At 38.4% G+C, this 22,429-nt stretch overlaps 1 protein-coding gene across 1 annotated transcript in view; it reads right to left on the reverse strand.

Annotated features, from left to right (window-relative positions):
- Positions 1-11,532: 11,532 nt before the first annotated feature.
- PKDCC (protein kinase domain containing, cytoplasmic) overlaps positions 11,533-22,429 on the reverse strand; it is a 217,142-nt gene continuing 206,245 nt past the window's right edge. Inside the window, exons 6-7 of the mRNA XM_044061918.1 lie at positions 16,637-16,810; positions 11,533-12,688 (exon numbers count right to left, since the gene is read on the reverse strand). Of these exons, the coding sequence (XP_043917853.1) occupies positions 12,603-12,688; positions 16,637-16,810 (260 nt within the window). The 3' untranslated portion in view covers positions 11,533-12,602. The remainder of the gene's footprint in view (positions 12,689-16,636; positions 16,811-22,429) is intronic.

The raw sequence follows: 22,429 nt of genomic DNA on the forward strand, positions 1-22,429 counted from the left end.
TCCATTTATCAGCATAACATTTTCTAGTACTAGGCCTTCTAGCCTCCAAAATGACATCCATCACAGGTTTACTGAGAGATGTGGTTGGTGAAATTAGTTGATTAGCCATGCTGCAAGACTCAGAGTTTGGAGCTGAGTGTGCAGAATTTAATAGTTCTGCTGAGACAGTAGATGAGGTGTCAGGAGGCAGGTACCACGGAGGAAGGTGTGATATATTGCATAGGAGCGGGTACCAGTGTTGGCGAGGCCAGTCTGGAGAAATCAGAATCATTCTCATTTTTTTCTGTCTGACTTTTAGTAAAACCTTGGAGAGCAGAGGCAGAGGGGGAAAGGCATAGACTGATAGGTTTTTCCAGCTGAAGGATAGAGCATCCACTTTCCAAGCTTTTTTGTGATGAATTCTTGTGCAGAATTTGTCCAACTGATAGTTTTGGGGAGAGGCAAAAAGATCTATGTCTGGGCTCTCCCATTTTCATGTCAACATGCTGAAGATTTGTGGATCCAGTTTCCATTCGTGTGGGTCCATAAGATTTCTGCTTAGTTTGTCTGCCAGAGTATTTTGCTTTCCTGGCAGGAATTGAGCATGTAGATATATTTGGTAAGTCAAGGCTGTGTTCCACAAAACCATGGCTAGTCTGCAAAGTGGATAGGAGTGGGTAGCCCCCTACTTGTTTATGTATCATATAACTGTGGTGTTGTCCGTCTTTATCAGTAGTTGTCCTGGATGAAGAAAGTCCTTGAAGGCTGTCAGAGCATTCTGTACAGCTAGCATTTCTTTCTGGTTGATATGTAGGTGCATTTGATTTGGGCTCCATTTTCTCTGAATGCATCTCCCTGCCAGCAGATGGGCCCCCCAAGCATAATCTGATGTGTCTGTAGTCAGGGTTTGGATGGCAGAGGGTGGAATGAATGACAGTCCCTTGTTTTGGTGACAGGCCTCTGCCCACCATAGGAACTCCTGTTTCAGACAAGGAATGGTAGGAATCATTGTTTCCAGGCTGTGACAATGTTGACTCCATAAGTTTTTTAGGTACCATTGAAGTTTCCCCATATGCAGTCTTGCATATGGAATTAGTAGAATGCAGGAAGCCGTGAACCCCAAGGCCTGCAGAATTTGTCTTGCAGATAGCTGCGTTTTTGTGGCCACTTGTTTGAAGTATGTCATCAATTGAATTTGTTTGTCTGGCATGAGGTAAGCCATCTGGGCAGTTGTATTCAAGCTTGCACCCAGGAATGTAATTATTTGAGAGGGTACCAGTTGTGATTTATTTTCGTTTATGGTGTACCCTATGCATGTTAGAAGCTTTTTTACAAACGCCAGATGCTGTAGAAGAGTGTCCTTGTTTTCTGCCTGAATTAGACAATCATCCAGATAAGGATACATTTAAATGTTTCTTTGTCTGCAAAATGCAATTACAGGTGCCAGGCACTTTGTGAAGACACTGGGCACAGCAGATAAGCCAAAGGGCAGTGCAGAGAATTGGTAATGCAAATAGCCTGCTTTGAAGTGGAGGTATCTTCTGCAAGATTCCCTGATAGGGATATGCAGGTAAGCCTCTTTTAAGTCTAGCGTTACCAACCAGGCATCCTTGCCCAGCATAGGCAGTAACTGTTGTAGAGTCAGCATCTTGAATTTTGGAATGTCCAGGAAAGTATTTAGAATGGATAAGTCCAGAATTGGACACCATGATTTGTCTTTTCTGGGTACCAGGAAAAGTCTTGAATAAAAACCTTGTCCTTTTTCCTTTTCTGGTACTGGTTGAATAGCCCCCATATCCATGAGGGACATGACTTGTTTCTGGGCCTCTGCCCACTGATTTGGGGGCAGATCTGGCCATCTGTTTGGAATTGGCAATGTGTGGAAATGAAATCTGTATCCCTGGGATACTATATTTAAAACCTACTTGTCCTGGGTAATTAGATGCCAATTTTGTACGTGAAGTGCTATCCCCCCCCCCCCCAAAGGGGCTACCAAAAGATAAGTGCTTGGAAATGGCAGAGCAAAGTCATTGAGATTGTTTACTGTAGGGGGGGTGCTTTGCTACTTCCAGATTTGGAGATGGAGGCACCCCATTGTTTTGTTCTGTAAGTTCCTTGTGACTGAAACCTGGAACCTTTGGAGTGTCTTGGTTTGACCTGAATGGCTCTGTTGGACACTAGAAAGGACCAATTCTTAGTAGGCCAGCGCCTACTGAATCTGGGTGGCTGCACTTGTAGGAAATCTTTTACAGTTTGCATAGATTTAGCTTTGTCTTCCATCTTTTTCAAAACTTCTTCTGCTTTATTACCAAATAGACTGTCCTGTTGTAAAGGAGCATCCAATAATTTTGATTTAACATGATCTTGCAGATTTTGCTCCTTGAGCCAAGCATGCCTTCTTATCACAGATCCAGTTACGGCGGCCCTGCAAGAGGCCTCCAAGGAATCAAAACCACATTGCAAAGTATGCTTTCCAACTTGTTCAGCTAAATGCAATAAATCCTGCAACTCTTTATTTTCCACACAGTCAGAAATCAACATAATTTTCTATTTCAGTAAGCCCATGACATGCTGTTGATATTTAAGCATATGAAATTGACAGTTTGAAGCCCTGATTGCTAGGGTTGCAGACGTATAAACCTTCTTACCCCACCTATCAGGCGCCCTGGAGTCTCTATCAGAAGGGGTACAATTTTTAGCAGTAGAAGCCTTAACACCCTTGGGACCCTGAGAAATTGTTTCAGGGTCAGCAGTAGACTTTTTAAAAAGAAACTTGTGGGAGTCAGGAACCCTGTAATATCTGTCTGGCTTACTAAGAGCAGGGAATCAGGAGCCATGCTGGATTCTGAGAAATCAACAATGTCTAAAACAGGAGGTATAGCCAAAGGCCTATGCTGAGGAAGAAGAAGGAAATCCCTAAGCCTCTTTTTGGATTCTGAAAAATCCTGACTCTCCCAATGAAAATGTTCCCTTAAGGTATACAAAGTTTCTCCAAAAGAAAAATCCTCAGGAGGAGAAGTAGAAGGGATGGATTCTTCTGTGTCATAAGGTGGAATAGAAAATTCCTGATCAGAAGAGGAATCAGAAGAAATGGAAACTTGATCTGAAGATTCATAATCAGTGCCTTGCCTAGGCCTCTTAGCAGGAGGGGATTGGGAACCCCTGATCAAGGTAATTAAATCATCAGCCATTTTGATCATTTATTTTTTAGGCATAGGGGCCTGAACATGTGTCCCATGCATCGGTTTTTTAGACATAGAAGTTGGTTTTGGCCTTGTTTTTGATGATAATGTCAGTTTAATGTACAAATCTTTAGGTCTGAAAACACCCTCAGAAGCCGGTGCCTGCTCAGCGGCTCCAGATCCATCTAAGGGAGAGACATCCGCAGGTTCAATACTTAAAGTGCCTCGCAGCATACCGGACTCCGAATGGGTCTCAGTAGAGGCCTACAAATCAAAAGTAGCGGGCATCAGGAGCTGCAAAAGCACCCCACCTCGGTGGACCGGCAACTGGCTTAGAGAAGCTTTGTCATCAGTTTTGGACCTCGACGGTCTGTTTCTGTCTTTTTCTTTGCATTTTTTGTGAATTACAGTAGTCGGATTGCTAACCAACGACATTTCTGGATAGTTAAATCTTGAGCCAAAATATTTAGAAGCAAAAATATACCGACGCTTAATAGTGCGTTGGTTAAATTTAGCAGAAAACTGACAGCAAGGCACACTGTGGTCAGGGCCTAGGCAAGGAATACAGTACAAATGAAAATCCTTATGGGGTACTTGCTTCCCACAAGTAATACAATTATTAACTTTTACTGACATCGGTAAGGATCAAGAAAAAGGTTCCCCAACAGGGTACTTAGCTTTAGGTTGAAGACTTCGATTCTGAAACTCGAAAATGAAAATTTCAGGAGTCTGCCGACTGGCACTTGCGAACTGCTTCTGCTTCGGGCACCACGAGGTAAGAAAGTCTTATTAAAATGGCATCGGCTGCATGTTTTATACCCCTGATGACCTGACGTCATGGAAAAAGAGACAGCAACCAATGCAGGACCCAAGACTTTGCTATTCAGGCCAACTGAGGGCAACCTGCCAGCAGATTACCCAAATGTAATGACTGCAACAGTGAAACATGAAGAACATCACCCAGAACAGTAGCAAATTACTCTCTCTCTCTATCACTCTCTATCACAATGTAAAATCTAGCAATGTTTGCAAATGGCTTACAAATACTGGTAAAATAAGTTGTGCCTAAATTTTCAAATAGTACCGGAAATCAACAAAACTGTTTCTTACATATGGTAAATGACAACATTAGACAAATATTAGATAAACAAATACTTTGATGATGTTAAAGGGACTGGAGACGGTTGTCAAATCAGGTAAACAAAATTAAAATCTGGTTGCAGCCAATGGTTCAGCCTCAGACACATTGCTCAGAGCATTCCAGACAAAAAGGACAGCAGTGGTGCTCAAAGCAAAACAATATAAACTAAACCAGAAAAAAACAGCCAGTTGGATTGCAACTTCTTTCTAAGCTAGCAGCAGTTGACTACCTGGAACAATAGCAAATTAAGCTGTCTCACAAGGTAAAAACTAGCAATGTTCCAAAATGGTCCCCAGACATTGACAAACTAAGGTATATCCAAATTAGTAAATTACACTGAAGATCAGCAAAACTTTTTAGCCACAGATGGTAAATGACTGTATTAGACAGATATACTTCCACTGTGTTCAAGGGACTGAAGAAGCACAAGAGCACACAAAACCGTAAAGTGTAATTAAGAGTTTTGCCTTACATCTGGGACTGGCGGATGAATGGTGCTTAGACTTATAGAGTGGCACTGGTTTACCTTTATTACCCCTTGTACTGGGTAAAACAGCAAAATGGATTACAGCCACATAATGCTGCTGTTAGTTACTTCCTGTAAATAAATTAGCACTGTAGATATGATTTCAAGACTGCAATATGCAGCCCACCATAGCCTAAAATAATGTGGGAATTAGGCTGCATATAGACATCCTGAAGAAGTTCAAAATCAACCTATAACCACTATAAAATGCTTCCCATTTATGAATGTTTGACTGGAAGATGTTAGTGTTCTCTCTTCTGGAAAGTATTCAGGCCCTCACAACCATTCTCTGAAATTTTTTGCACTGTAGTGAGACACCTCATGTCCAGTAATTGTAGATTGCTGAAGAATTTGCAGAGACTGGCATATCAGTATATCTGGCAGAGAAATAGAGACAGAGTAAGTAAACAGGTACTAGTCACACCTGCAACAGAAAGAGGATTATAGTTTGCTGACTAACTTCTACAGATCAACTTTTTCTATCCAATATTTTCTTTCAAGGATGATCCACGTCTGTGGATCTTCCTTGAAGTGAATCTCCTTAGCAGTAGATCCACACAGTTCCTGTTTGGTACCACTGTTCCCTACTGTAACACTGAGCCCACTGGCATACATATTAACTACCTACAGTGCTCTGAAGCTTTCTACAAAAGCTTCATGCTCTACCTACCATTCTTGGAGCCAGTATGCTCATTTGGAGTCATCAAGCTTTAACGTTTGGCAGGAGGAAAACTAAATGGACAGACATTTCAGATGCTAATAATTATGACTTGCTCAAATGTGCAGATTTCACATTCTGGTCATACATCTCATCTGACTGCCTTGAAGAAAGGTTCCATTGTCATAAACGTGATTTCTGGACATATTTGCAGCTTTGCCCTGTCTAGTCTTCTTCTCCAAGGTCTTTACCTTTATCATCCTCTTGTCAAGCTGACAGTTTTCTGTGATCAAACATCCCACAAACCATTCATCATTAGAGGCCAGAGCATCACATTGGTATTTTACATGTGCAAAATTCATAATCATAATTCTCAGAATTCTAAAGGTTTTTGTCTGCTTAACGAAGAACTTTTTCTCCTTTCATGTAAAATAAACATTATTTTCTAAGTTTTCTTCTCCCCTGCCTATACTGTATAACTTTGCTGCTAGGATTACCCATCTCTGGAGCTTATGTTTAGAAAGAAGTCACACCATTCTCTGTGTTCTAACAATGAACCAGAGTTCATGATCTCTGGTTAGGGCTCACCAGCATATGACCTTTAGTCTTGAACATAGACTTATTGAATGTTCAAGCCTTTTCTTCACCCTTTTCAAGTCATATTCTCCTCTATATGCCCAGAGCTTTTGCTGTATGGGTAGCTAAGTCTGTTGTGGTGAGAAGATCAGGGACTGACAAGCTCTAGCTTTTACCTAGAGGTAGCAGTGCTAAGGATTTCCTCTTCTGGAATTGGCATATTTTTGAGCCCTTGTGATTCTCACTTGGAAGATGGAGCTCATTCCTGATGAACAAGCACTTGGAGTTATTCTGAAGTCTATGGGATAACCTCTGTGTCTTGAGAAACCTATGGGACAGCCTCTGTGATGTGATCCACACCTAGTGATATTAACATATCTATTTTATCCCTTTGTCACCATTCACAGGATATAAAGGCGGCCACAGTGGTGCAGCGGTTAGCGTTGCCACCTCACAGCAAGAGGTTCTCTGGTTCGATCCTCGGCTGGGGTGCCTTCTGTGTGAGTCTGCATGTCCTCCCTGTGATCACGTGGGTTTCCTCTGGGTGCTCTGGTTTCCTCCCACATCCCAAAGAGATGCTGTAGGTGGATTGGACCTAGGTGTGTGTGCCTTCTTTTGAAGGTTGGGCATTGGGCTAGCAACTCGACACTATAAAACTCCACTGCCAATCATGAGTGGACAGGTGATCCACTGTGGTGACCCCTAACCAGGGAAAGCCTGAAGAAGTCACCATTCACAGGATGACGGTCAGTCTAAGTAATTCTACCATGTACCTTCTTCATGTTAAACCTATAATGAGTGCTGCTTACCCCCACATCAGTTGGAACCAATCAGTGAGTGTGGAGCCTGGAAGCAGTCATAATTGTGGCATCTGATCAAATACTCTTGCTGTGGTGATGGCTCATGCAGTGATTTAAGGACATGGCCTCTTCCACCTTGTATTATACTAGAAATATCCTATGAGGTTTCTGGGTTCTAAAAGTAAACACCCAGGCCATCACCCCCACACTTTTCCTCTGAGATAAGGTGGCTGGCCATCAGCCACTTCATCCTATACCTCCTCTCCCCAGCCAGCTTTACTGACAACCTAAGTTTGTTCCTGAACTTAGGTTGCCACTAGTGCAGACAGATGCTTTGTCACTTTGCAGTCAAACTCTGTATTATTCTTACCACACAGTTTATGATATTTATTTTCATCAAGTTTTACGTTCAATATTGTTTATGCATTTTCTTATATTCAGTGTTCATTAATCTATTACTATCATTTGGAATTTTCTGTTGTGCATAGTTGATACTGCTGGAAAAAAATGCACATCTACAGACATCGAGCATTAACCAAAACTATCCTTAATTTCTTATTATTCTTCCTACTGGTTAATTCAGGATATCTATTCATTTTACCCTGCCTAAAAATGCAGTAGACTACATCAAATGTCCTATTTACCATTGCTTCATAGCTTCTATTTTTTCAGTTTGGTTCCAAGCTTAGGGGTTTTCTATATGGAGTCTGCATGTCCTCCCTGCAGCGGGTAGTACAATTTCATCCCACATTCTGCAAGCATAATGAACTGGCAAATCTCTACACTGCCCGTATATATGCTTATGACATATTAGCAGTACTCATCCTAATAGTCTCTGAATATCTTGACATGATCCTACTTCCTCAGTACCACTGAATCTGATAATGCAGTCATAAAAGAATGAATGAATGATTGAATGAATAAATGAATGAAGTAATTATGATGCATACTCCATGGGGGGAGACATGAAGGCTATTACCTACAAAGTAAGATAGAGGCCTTTACATTTCCTTTATGTGGCTCCACACTAAATCCTCCCAAAAAGACACTGGCTTTGAAGCCAATTTCAAAAGTCAATTGCCTTTTCTTTCAGCTAGGATGACATCTTGGTGGAGCAACACCTCAATCAATACACAAGTCTTTCCTGCATTAGAACGGGTGGTGGAGAGAACCAGCATATCACTGTGTACTCCCTTCAACATTCCACATCTTCCCCCCTCTCCTGAAGTGAAAAAAACAATGCCTAGACTAAAGAAATTCCTACAATACTGCAGTGCTTTGTACCCTGAATATATCCCTTACTACGGTCCCAAGTAGGTAATTAACCAGAATGTATTCCATGTGTAACGTGTTGCTATGTCCTTACATCAGATCATGGAAGTCATCAACACAAATGTATTTACCAGTTGTGGCAGCCTGCTATGTTAATCTTAATGCTTTGTAGATCCTCTGAGTGGTTCTGTGTATTGTCAATGTTCATTTAGAAGTCAGGTGAATCTGCATGCCTGAGGATGGACTCATAGATTAATGTGCCTGAGGTTTTACTCTGTCTTGGTGGATGAGTTCTTGAAAATGACATTTTAAGATCTAGGGGGAGCTTGTTAGTTACTGATAACTTCAATTGCTGACAAGTCTGCATTGAACATGTTGACATGTTCATCTCTTGCATGTGGTCTTATTGTGACCAATAAGAGCAGTGTTTTTACTAAGCATGAGATCATTTTATACTGTCTCAGAAGTCCATCAATAAGAAAGGCAGAAAAGGAGGTCATGTAAGCTGCCTACATTCCTTCTTGTCTGAGTGTTCGCTAGTCAAATCAAGATGGGCTTGTCTGTACAAAGTAGCTATTAGCTATCTGAGGGATACTTTCTCTTGTGCAGGGTGCACAGCTACTGTTACAAGAAGTTATATGAGGCAAGTGGATTTATGGCAAAAACGTAAAAGATAATTTGGTAATTCAACCACAGAAATTATCAGTAATACAATTAGCCAATGTGCTTCCACTTGCCTAGGTAACCCTTTCCCAGACTATATAAGTATTATAGCAGAACCCAACAGTCTGTAATGTATTCAATAGAGCTATTACTCGGTAGTGCTTTATTTGTAATGCAGTACAGTTTCCTTTGTGGTACAGCTATAAGAATATATTTCTTGCCACATATGAACCGTATGACATAAAGATTCAGGAAATATGACATGCGCATACATTTTGTAACACTAGGCCAAATACTGCAAAATCAAAACATGTCATAGGCTGTGGGATACAGAGAGCACTTCATCAGAATTTAAAGCTGGTCTGAGGGTAACCAGTACAAATTTTTCCCTTCACAGCGCTAGCCATGATTACAGTTTGAACAGATACCAGAGGGTCAGCAGAGATGAATGGGGGTGTTCTCTCCTTGTGGGAGGGTAGGAGCATCCATGCAGCAATATATCTCCCAGCCAAAACCAATGTTGTAATGGCTGCCCATACACATATTTTGTCTGCCAACACAGAATGTCTGAAACTCATGTGTGTTAAATTATTTTTAATTTATTTACTTATTTATTAATAAGTAGAGGTACTTCACAATGAGCTATGACCTCGTTAGAAAAAAGTAAAATTTTATTGAAAGTATAAAAAAAAATAACAAAAATAAATAAACAAATAAATAAATAAATGAATACGTAAATAAACCAGAGCAAGGTCTATAGCAGTCCTAATGGAAATGGCATTTGGGCTTGTAAACAGAGCCACTCTGTCTAACAAAAGATTAAGACTATATATTGCTACACATAGACTCTGATGCAGTCTTGGGTTTGATTCCTACTGTCTGATTTTTAGCAAGCCCCTTAGGCTGGCTCTGCTCCTGAGTTGACCTTGTAAAAGAGCAGTTGCTGTTCCATGGTTTCACTCCCATTAACAGTTTTTTTTTTTTGGAAGAAAAAATTATATTGTTTGGTTTTTGGTCCACTACCTATTTAACCCTGTATACTGGACTTTCTTGGAGAAAATTAGTTAGTTTGAAAGGTACTTAATCTCTATACCTTATTGTCCTGCACAGATGTAATCATATGCATCTTCCGCCTAACCATTTTTTTATATCTAAACTATTAGGTAAATGAATTTACATTATATAAAATATCCCCTTATGGATGATTTCTTTACTTTTTAAGCGAACAGCAAACTTATGTGAACTAGCAAAAAACATTACCCTTTTCTCACAACTGCATGACACAATGCTGCACAAAAGGTTTCTTCATGCTGTCAAATGAATTTGATCAAGTGGCAAATTCAGTCAGTGAAGATACCGAAAAGTGAAAATACATTCACATTGTGGCAGCAATGGTACATGACAAAAATGATACTGTGACATTGACTTAAAAGAACTAACCAGGTCCACAGTGTACTTGATGGTACCCAACTACTAAACATTTTGGTGTAAAAGTTAAAAGTGCCTCACCACAAAGGTAAATAACCATGCTGTGTAGAATATGGCCTTTGTTCCAGACTTCACAAGCAGGCCTCTTTTATTTTAATAAAGCATATAGGCCTCTTAAAGGCCTTATAATAGTTATCATAACCAATGGAGGAAAACCAGACAAACTGGGATACATTCATGCAAACACGTTACTTTAGGCATGAGGTACAGAATGCAAAACAGGAAAGGTAGCAAGGCAGAACTATAAGACCTGCAATTCTAAATCCCAGCATTTCAAACTGTAAAGAAAATTTAGCACACACTAAGGTCAAAACAATGGTTCCTTGAGAGATTTACCCTTACTCACTATGAGGAATGAACAGCTGTATGTACTAACATTGTGGTACTTGTGAGGGGTGTGGTTAGGAGGGAATAAACTCCCCTACAAGAAAGCTTTAAACAGCAGTACAGCATGGGTCTGTATGTGCCACTACTTCTGCACTTTATAATTAAAAGTTGTGAAATCACAACTGTGAATCCTGAACGTCTACCATGAAGTGCAAAATAATGCAACTAAAATGTTAAGAGTCAGTTTGCATCCAATACTGCATTAGTTGTAGTTTTGAAATAACTATGAAAATTATAAAATTATTTGTGGCAAATACAAGAGGATGAATGTAAGCCTTCCTGACAATGCAGAAGTCATATGTCCCTCTGCTCAAACAGAAAAATGGCAGAAAAACTAAAACAAATGATGTCAAAGTCTAGAAGAAGTCAAACAAGATCGGAGGCACAGAAACAAGTTTGCTGAAAGCCTAGGAAAAGACTGCCAGAGGAAATGATTCACTAACTTTATTATCACACTGGTCAGTCTTACATAGCGACCAAGGATGTAATACCATAGATGGTATGTAATACCAATACACACTGCTCCTTTAGGGGTCACCATCACCACCTACGTTATCAGACTATGACTTAAGTAGAACCCTACAGGACTCCTGGGCTGTGGTAATGGGTACAGAATTCAACTTCTCATTAAAGAGACTAAGGGAGTGTCAACTGACAGAACTATCTAGATGGGCAAAGAAGAATGTATGATGAACTTTTCCTTTAACTAGCTTGTGTAGTTTATGTCTCTGAGGTAATAAAAGGGCAGTACTATCCTTTGGCACTTGGCTTTTGATTTCCTGGGCATAAATATAACTGCAAAGAACATATTCCATTCATTAACAAATACTTTAAGCAAACAATCAAACGGAATGCATTGGTAACTTAACTGACTTTTTAATCACTTTTCATATAAAAATATATTAACAATTTCAAACTATTTACAGCATAGATTTGGAAAAGGGAAAAGCTAAAAAAGCAAGACAACTGTTACTTCAGATGCTTTCACTGAAAGCAAATACTCTAGACATACTTTGTTAGACCAGATATTTTAGAACCATTTCAAGTACATGAAGGTAAATATGACCATTGGGTGTTCAAGACCACGTCTGTGTCCTAGGTTCTTGCAGACATGTATTACAGTCAGCACCATCAAAAAAAAATGACTACTTGAGTTCAAGTCAGTCTTAAGTACCTATGGTAGCACTGTTAAAGCTTTTATATTGTTTATAACATACAAAGAGGTTTCCTGGCAACTCAGAATATGCTTTTGGTAGCGATGCATTTAACCACATATTGTGAATGATAGTTCAGAAATGATGTAATTAAGGCTTCATTATGTAGGGCAGTAAATAACACTGTTCCCTTCAGCACAATTCTCTGCTAAATTAGTGAGACGTAATGTAGAACTGCATTAGTAGTGTGTAAAACACAGTGAGGCTGAAATAATAAGTGCTAGCAAATCTTATATTGTCTCTCTCAGAATCACCTTACAAAATTTTCTGGTTTTACGCCCTACAACCTATTACACAGAATGAGAAACTGTTCAGACATAAACGGCATTACTAAGCCTCATTCTGATTTCCAGAAATACAGGCAGAGCATTCCTAATGCAATATGACAATGTTTCTCAGCAAAGACAAGTGAGAAAGGTACCATCTGACAATGTCCAGTAACAAAATGTCAGCAGCCTATGCTATGATTTTATGAGTTCAGTTAGAGTATGTCCAGACAGTGTTATTTTAAAATAATCACATTTTTCTTTTTTTTTATCTTTATTGCACAGTCAAGTTTGCTCACTTCCTTAATGTTTTGTTTGTTTGGCACTGTGCACGGAGAATGAGGAATAGTGCAAGTAATGTACTTCTTCATCCACAGTCCTCCTCAGCTCTTTCAAGCTTTGAGCAAAAGTCTTTATATTCAAAGTTCAATGCTTCTTTCAAAGTAGTCATCATCCAGCCATCTTCACATATACAATTTGGTCAGGGTCTGGCATGATTTGGCTTGAACCAGTCTTAAAAAGAACAAGCTGACGACCTAAAGAAACAGAAAATGGATTCACTTACAATGGAAAATATAATTAAAGTATACAAAGGTGACATTCATTTGGTTATGTTTAATGATGATATACTATTTAGAAAGTTTCTAAGCTTTGGAAAAAAATAAAATCTATTTCTGAAAGCTGGTAAAAGTCAACAGTGGTAACATATCATACTAATGATCACGTACTACAAATGGCCTGTGCATGGAACAGCATATTTTGACTGAATACTAAACCATTAAGAAAATTCACTGAAATCTCATTTTCCTAAAAGCAAATTTCACTCAACCAAAATTCATATAAAATTGCAAAAGGCTACAAACAATCACTTATAATGGGAATTACAATTCAAGTTAGTCTAAAAGATCATCTGCTCCTTTATGGTACCAAAACTCAAGCTGTGCACCCTGTCTCTAGAAATTTATGTCTGTGCTCCAGCAGTTATTCACCATACGTGTGTTTTCTCTTTTCTCCATGGTTTTGTGACTGGGAAGTTAGTATATTTAAGTAAGGGTGAGGTGGGAGGCTTTTCCCCAGCAAAAACACTTTTTGAAGTTAAATTTGGTATATGTGACTTTTTCTATGGAATATGATCAGTGAACTGCATTTTCCATGATTTTTTCAGAGATTTGTGAGTCAATGAAAATGCTATTTAACAAATGACATATACTCCTAAATCTGTATGCGTGTATACACACATATACATATATACATATAAATGTGTGTGTATATATATATATATATATATATATATATATATATATATATATATATATATATATATATATATATATATATATATATATATATATATATAAAGAGAGAGAGAGAGAGAGTGAGAGAGAGACATGGTTCAACTCTGTATGATGGAACATTCTTAATGCCGAATGAAAATACTGGCATTAAGATGTTCAAACATTCTGAATATTGAGCACCCAAAAGGTTGACCTAGAAAAGATTGAGAAAGGAAAACTATTTCCTTTCCGGATCTTCACACTAACCCCCCCCCCCCCATTCTTCTGAATATAGGCAATGTTACAGAAAGGGTTTTGTTAAGGTAAAGTGTACAGTTATGGTGGGGGAAGGGGCAGCTTTAGGAGTAGGGTTAGCACCCATTACTAAGGTTATGTAGCAGCCCCCCTAACACTGCCCCTGCCCCCAACCCTACACCTTACTTTAAAATAAAAACCTTCCCGTAACCTTCCCATAACACTGCCACTACATAAGACACACTCAAACACAGAAACATGCACAGACACTGCATACATCCCCCTAAGCTACCCTTGATCCTAACCCTAAAATGCACACACTACACAAACAAACAACACCTATCCCCAACCCTAACCCTAACCCTAGCTGTCAAACACACTCATAAACACTCTCACATCCCCCAAACCCCACTAATCTGTTCTGACGAAACATATTCACAACATTTTTACTGCTTGGCTAGCCATATGTTCTGCTTAAAGCACCACCCCTAGCGCTCATTAACTAAATAGAAGTTCTGTGAAATGTAGGGAAACCATATATATGGGTCCCTGTTAAAACCTCAAATGATCAGAACATCAATGTTCATAACAGCAAACTTAGAAGATCAAAAAGGCACAACATCAAAATGCCTTAACACCGAAATTGAAAACACGGAAAAGTGTGACAGAGTGTATGAGATCATTGTACAGCTGTTATTTTGTGCTTTGCCCATTCCCAGCTGCAGTGTGATCTTAGAGTTAATATATATAAGTAACTGGGTTGTGGGGATGCAGAAGTTTTTACAGTGATATATATGAGTAACTATATCAGAAGACAATAAAGAAACTTTTTAATGCTATCTTTATGTATTGGATCCTATACCCAACCACACTGAGCACATTTTTGCTTTCTGAACGAACATTTTTGGAATATGGCAGGAGCTCTAGAGCTGTTGGAAGAAGCTCTAGAGCTGCTGAAGACAATATTCCCTGACCTCTTCAACATGTGAAGTACTTTATCAGTTATCTGTTTACCTTCTGTTTAACTGTGCCAGACTTATTACTACTAGAATAAATCAGCTTGGTACATTAAAGTCACAACACATTATAATGAATCTTCGGTTCTACTCAGTTTTAATAACCTGGTAATATGTACATTCTTTTTGTCTACTTCGTTATTCATTGTTGTATGTGTGTGTCTGTGCGTGTGTGTGTGTGTGTGTGTGTGTGTGTGTGTGTGTGTGTGTGTGTGTGTGTGTGTGTGTGTGTGTGTGTGTGTGTCTGTGTGTGTGTGTGTGTCTGTGTGTGTCGGTGTGTGTGAGCATTCATGCGGTTGTGTGAGTGGTTCTGTGAGTATGTGTTTGTCTGTAGGAGCTTGTTGTAGCCGCATGGATTATTTGTGTGTGTGTGTGTGTGTGTGTGTGTGTGTGTGTGTGTGTGTGTGTGTGTGTGTATGTACGTGTGTGTAAGTTTCCATGACTATTTATATACCTATGCATGTGCATGTTTGAAGATGTGTGTGCAGTCACAATGTGTGAGCCGGCAGGGGGAGCACTGACATAGCAAACAGTGTGAAAGTCGCAAGAAGAAAGCTCAATGACAGATAAAAACAATTCATAGAATAAAAATCAAAAGTTGGATCTTAGGAACAGCAGCATAAATTATTAATTCAAACTATAACAAGCAAAGGGGGAGGGCATTGACACAGTCAGGTCTGTCAGGGCACTGTTCGATTCAGAGACATGGTAATTAGCTGCTAAAGATGTGTTTCTGTGTGTGACTTTACCTCTGCTCTGAATCGAAAATTATCTCCATTCCACTAATTGGAAGTCCTGAGACAGCCATTTAGTGCTGGGGGTGATATTCTCCCTGAATCCCAGTGACTATGAGGTAAATGTCAGACCAAACTTCCAGAATAAACCAGCACTAGGTGTAAACAACTCCACTTCAAATTAAACTATAACAATCTAGAAAATAAACTATTTTTTCACACCTAATATTCTAAAAACTTGTGGGGGAACAAAGAAATATGAAACATAAATAATTTCCATAATATAAAATCAACTAAAGTTCAATCTGTTGTTTTCCTCAAGCTCAGAAAAATACATACAATAACGAAAAAGAATATACTATAAATAATAAAATCTAATAAAACAGATGCCAGGAATTGTGGACTTGTTTGTATCTATATTCTCCTGAGCAAGCAGACTTTTGGGGTGTGGATGGAGAGGAGTAATTGATGCAGGGTGCCTAGGCTCTGGAGGGCAAGAACAAGCAATTACTTTGTAATTATTTGCACAAGTGTTAATGTTAACATTTCTAGTTACATTTTCTATATGAGCTATTAAGCTCTCTGTCTTCTCGTTTCCTTTATTGCCTGCTATTAAAAGAGTTCTTTAAGTCATAGCAGTTGTGCTGCACCACTGTAAACACATAAAATGCACATACTACAGAGAAGTAATTCAGCATAAGCTAAACTTTATATTCTGTAAGCCTAAAACCTGTGCATATTCAAATGTTAAGGTGCCATCTGTGGTTTAAATGATTGCATCATACAGTGTTTGTAAAATCTGTTCATATTAGCAGCAAAGGAAGACCGTGGTGGTGGTGCTGCGGTAGCGTTGTCGCCTCACAGTAAGACGTTGTCCTGTTCGATTCTCAGCTAGAGCGTCTTTTGTGTGGAGACATGCATGAATGGGCATACCTTCATTGAAGGTTGTGCGTCAGGGCTGGCAACTCGGCACGTAAATATCTACTGCCAATCATTAGTGGACCGGAGTTCCGCTGTGGCGACACCTAACCGGGAAAAGCCGAAAAGCACAACAACAGCATTAGCAGCAAAGGAAGATTTGTACAAAAACTAGAAAGCAATCTGACACATCAAAATATATTTTATATAGATCCTCATGATAGTTTGTCTTAACATTGTATAACAATTTCAGGAAGTACAACTTCCTTTTGCTATAGCAGTATTACCTGTCCATGTTTTGTGGTTTGTGAGAATGAAGGCATTGCACTGGGAGTGGTTTTCACAGATTGATATGGCTTCCCTGATATCGAACACTGACAGAAGGCAGTACTCATGGTGGTATGATGGCCAGCACCTATAATTTTCATCTTGAACTGTAGCTTTATGGATTTGTTTGTACTCTGCAAAACAGACAAAATAGGTAAAAATACATATGCAGTTGTGATATTTGTTTATAATAATATAGGAAATAAAATATAAAAAATATGTTTTAAAACACTGTTTATATGTGTCCTTTACATTCAGTAAATTGAAATCGTACCTGTTCTGATTTAATAACCAGAGCAGAGCAGGTATATGGGTACCATAAAAATGTGTTAGCAATTCATATTCCTTGTACTTGTAACGTGTTGCTGCTACACTCTGAGAAGCATGTACGTAATTTGTTCCACAGAACTTCTCTGAACAAACAGCATCTGCTTTAATAAACTGCTTTACTGTTGCGGAGTCTTAAAAGTAACATAACGTGTCAGTGCTGAAGCTGTGCAAGCGATCGTCTCCCTCCCTCCCCCTCTAAGGAGATGTAATGTTGCCTTTGCATTTTCCTTCAGTGTGAGTAGAAGACAAAATTTTAATTATGAAAACTTAGTTGCAAGGCCTGATTAAAAGGGACTCGCATAATAGACTTTTGACATGGTACTGCATAAAGAATGTGGGCTGCTTCTCACCCAACTCCTTGAGACAGCCAGTCCTCTTCATTACAAGGTACTTTTGGCTGCCACTCAGTCTGGGAAGACTTCATGCCTGCTCTAATTCTCTACGCTTAAAGCTCTGCTCAACACCCCAGCTGTCTGAAAGCTTCATAAAAATGTACTAGCACATTAGCAAGGCAAGTTACCTCTAAAACATACATTAAAAAATAAATATTTGCATTTTTTAACAGACACTGATTGGTTAATAACATATTTTAAATCATCAAATTAATTTCTGACTTATTTTTGTCAGAACATTTAAAGTGTATATAAAGAAAGAAAACTACTTGTCATGAATTTCCACAGTAAGTCTCCTGGCAGCCTTTTAAATGTAGTTCAATTGTGGATTTTTAGTCTAGTTTCATTCCATAAATCCATTGTCCTTTACCTTTTATGCAAAAAAACTTCGTTTCTGAGGGAGTCTTCATTTTTATCATAGCTGCTGGATTGTGACAGAAAATATCCTGGATCGTTTTACGTAAACATTTAAGACCCAGTAACAAACATGACCAAGTTCTAACCTTTATTTGGTAAAGGGTAACTGTTGCAAATGAAGTCTGTTTGTGCTACATATTTTATTTGACTGTTTTGCTACTGTTTAATAAGGAATGACTGATTAGAAAAAAATAGGGTAATCAAGAGGATATCACAGTGTGTGTGTGTGTATGTGTGTGTGTGTGTATGTGTGTGTGTGTGTGTGTGTGTGTGTGTGTGTGTGTGTGTGTGTGTGTGTGTGTGTGTGTGTGTGTGTGTGTTGCAGACAAAAATGGTCCTGGGACCAGTACACTTGTCCAATTAACATAGAAATATATATATATATATATATATATATATATATATATATATATATATATATATATATATATATGTAGATATATATCTGCACACACATACACACACACACACACACACACGTATATATAGATATAGATGTATATATATATATATATATATATATATATATATATATATATATATATATATATATAATCCTCAAGAAACTACTGCTTATCTTTTAGTAGTGAATGTGACATCACAACAAACCTCTGAAAACAGTCTGCATTAATGGATCTGAAATGGGATGCCCCAAACAAGTAGCGATTTCCTGCTAAGCATCAAACAGTAGTTAATTTGAAATGTAGTGAGTCAAGTGATAGCTCAGCAAATTGTTTAGAAAGTAGTAAAATATGGATAATATGACTGTGAACATGAAACCCAGAATTAAAGTACCAAGTTCCAATAAATGGCAGCATTTCAGTAAACATTCATTAAAATAACAAGGCTACATGTGTTTGCAGTTTGGTGAAAGCTCTTTACAAATCTTTTAAGTGCTGCTCATGAAATGGTATCCGTACTGTAGCCTTACATGGAAGACTAAAGTGCCTCTACCTTGCTGATTTATAAGGCAATAAAACAGGAGCTGTCCCATTTATATGTGTAATTATCTAGTTATGGTGTCCCATAAAAATGAGTGTAAGGCTGTTGTCACTGTTGCAAACATAAACACAAGCTACACTAACAAATTAGAGGACTATTACTGAGATGTTACTTTCTTTGAACATCTGTAAATTTTCTTTTATTTGAGCGCATGAGTGTGTGTGTGTGTGTGGGGGTAGCAGACGTTACTAACCAACAATGTCATTACTGTGGTGAACCAATGTTAGATACAAAGCCATGTAATTGACCAGCCCCAGTAGGTACGGTAATATAATCTAACATATAACTCTGTAGTGATTTTGATTTATTAATATAAAGAGTAGTACTACTACTACTACTACTACTAATAATAATAATAATATTTCTTTCCCCCCTCGAATAAACTAGACACACTGATGTTGGCTGCAGTTCAGAAATGAATCATAGTTCCTGAGTCAGTGCAATATAAGCATAATAAATTCATTTTCTTTTGAATATTAAATGAAACTGGGCTTCATATCACAAGATATATACATACATATATATATATATATATATATATATATAGTCTTCTGTGGGAAATAGACCACACAAACCTTAAACAGAAAAAAGTGAATACTGGGGATATTTACTGTAACTGAAGGAAATTATATGGATGAGGAAATACAACTTTTTCAAGACCTAATGTGAATTTATTTCTATATTCTTCTGAGCAACACATTTCTAAGGGTATACAGGGAGAACAGTGACAGATCCATGGTGCTTAGGAGGTCTTACACTGTCAAATAAAAAAAAAAATGTTCTCTCCAGTTTTTTGGTTGCTGTAGAGTTCATGTAGCTCTCAAAATACTTCTGAAGGAATCCAGAAGATGAAAGGATATATGAACAGTGCCTTGTTGAACATTTCTAACAACCTAATCAGCTAATTAGCCTGACACATAGGAATGAAGTTCTGACTATGACCCAGATGACACAGCATTTCAGGCATTGCAGGAACCGGGTAGAGGATGGAAAGAGTAAGTGACCAGCACAAGTTCGTCCATCCTGGGGGGGGTGGCCTACTGCAGTGGTGAAATCTACTGGATAACAGGTCATGGCACACAGCATATGCCTGAGATGTGCACATGGCTCTGTCTAGTTATGTCTGTATGAAGCAAGTCTGGCAGTGTGCATGCCCACACAAGAAGGCACAGCAAGCCCTAGTATGTGCAATCGTGCATGTCTACCACTGCGGGGGGGGGGGGGTGTTTAAAGACAAAAAAGAAAAAAATAGCCTGGTGGCTGCCTAGATGATAGCCTCCTGCCATTAACACACCCATAGAACAAGTGAGCTGATTAATCACTGGAGGACGGATGATGGCTAGCGAGCAGTGGGGCAAAAAAGACAATTCAAAAATGTCAATTCCCGAAAAACTACCTTTAAAACAGATAACATTTGATGCTTGAATAAGAAGTGAACTTTACTGGTTCTTTGCAAAAAAACGCATGTATACATGCACAGAGGTTTATAACAGTAAAGAAACGTAGTGACTCAGAATGTAGCCTATCAGCCACAGTTGAAAGAAGAGTAAAGCAGCAACACTCTCAAATGAAGCTAAACATGCAGTCGCTCTTTCTCTCTTCCTGTTTGCTCTTTTCTTTTTCCTTTCTATCGATGTACTTCCTGAAACAATGACTGATACAAACACGAGACAAGCAGAGCTTCCATCTATCGCTTCGAACTTCATTTTTACAAAAATCAGGTGCCTGTCAACCTCACTTTTGCTGTCTACAGTTTCATTGACAATGTACGTATGTATATAGTGTGTATTTGTTAATTGAGGTATAAAACTGATCCACTTGGATTATTTCTAGGGTTACTCTAGGGACAAAAGAAATAATAAATGGGCAATACAATTTTACATATACATAAGATAACATAACACAAACCACTGCAATGATGTAACCACACTAAGTGAACAAGTCAAGTTTTACAGAAGTTTTGCTAGAGACTCACTATACACATCATGCTAGTACAGTGTGTACATATACACATTCATAGGTTAGTACTAGGCTAATTGCCTTTGTGAGCCATTTTAAACCTAGCCAATTTTCCCCATGTAAGATTCAAACCCTGTACTTTGTATTTCTAAGGCAAACACCTTAACCATTAGGCCACCCTCCAAATCCTTGCACAACCATTGATGATAAAAAAGAGGGATGCGAAAGATTAGGTTTAAACAAATATGGAGATTAGTGAGGTACAGTTGGAATGTTATTAGAAAGTGAAAATTAAGTAGCATAAATATTTATAAGGGAAAAAGGGTAGGCAAACAATAATAAGGAGTGACTGGTGGAAAAAGGAAATTGGTATAGAAGGGATATGATCATTTTATGTGGAGTCTTCTATATTGTGTTGTAATAGTTCAACATATTGAGTAATAGCAATGGCAGAATATTAATGAGGATTATGGTACACTTCAGCTAACATTTGCATTGTACCTGTTCAAAAAAGGCAAACAGGAATTCGGATTACATCTTGAGCATTTTAAAGTATGCACACAGTATGTACTTTACGGAGTTTTCCACTTGTATATTTGTCATTTGCCTGGAACACATAACACTACTTTAAGCAAAAAGAACTTTTTTTTTTAATTGGGTTACTTTACCTGATGAATATTACAGCAAAGACAGACCACACATTTTTGTATTTCCAGTCACTTTACTAGTAGTTACCAGTCATCACTTATGTATCTGCATGAAGGCAAACAGCAGTGTCCAACATGCATTTTATTTTAAATTGAGTAGCACCAATATACACCACTGCCTTTTCCAGAGCTAACTAAAGAGATTTAGGTCCATTTCAATGGCCATTTCTAAATCATTCAATATGTAAGTGAGATTCAGCTCTGCAGGACACAGCCCATTAGCACCTTATAATCAGCCTTTACTGTACTGCTAACTCACTTTCTGCTATAGTGTTTTCAAAATGTAACTTACATGCACTTATATACTGTATAGTTCATAGTCTATTAAATTACATTAGGTGTTAGGATAGTTCAAAGTTCTTACAGTTTTGATGGTGTCATTTAATGATATTTTAATTTGCCCCACTTTAGAATATTCCCTTAAGTATGGCCAGCTGTTGTAGCTAAGTCTGTGTTTAGGTCCAGAGCCATCGACAAGTTGACTGATTTCGCTTGAACTTCTCTTCCTGACCATCCCTTTGTAAGATAAACTGAGCCTTCCTAAATGATGACAAAGTGAATACTCTTTACTTTACCATTTCATAAAGCAACAGCTGTGAAAACTGAAGTGGTGTCTGACATGGCCAAAAACAACCTACCTCACTGAGCATAGTTTAATTTGTTTTATGAAAGATGTCCTTGGACATACAAACTGACAGCATGGCCTGCATGCAGTATATGTTGTTTATACAGGAATGTGCAAAACCTTTGTATTTCTTTATTGTAACATTCTGTCTACCTTATCTTCCATTTCCCAAAACTTGTACTGAATTAATTTGGGAAAAACTACTCCTGCAGTGCAGAGAATCTTGCCATTTTAGGACACAGGCAGTCTTAGTGCACCCACCTCCTACCCCCAATAAATACACGATTCTCTCAAATCCAGTCCTGCTATCTCTCCAACTTA

The sequence above is a fragment of the Protopterus annectens genome, chromosome 1.part0, assembly GCF_019279795.1.
Source record: "Protopterus annectens isolate FY-2018-M chromosome 1.part0, PAN1.0, whole genome shotgun sequence".
Taxonomy (NCBI): domain Eukaryota; kingdom Metazoa; phylum Chordata; order Ceratodontiformes; family Protopteridae; genus Protopterus; species Protopterus annectens.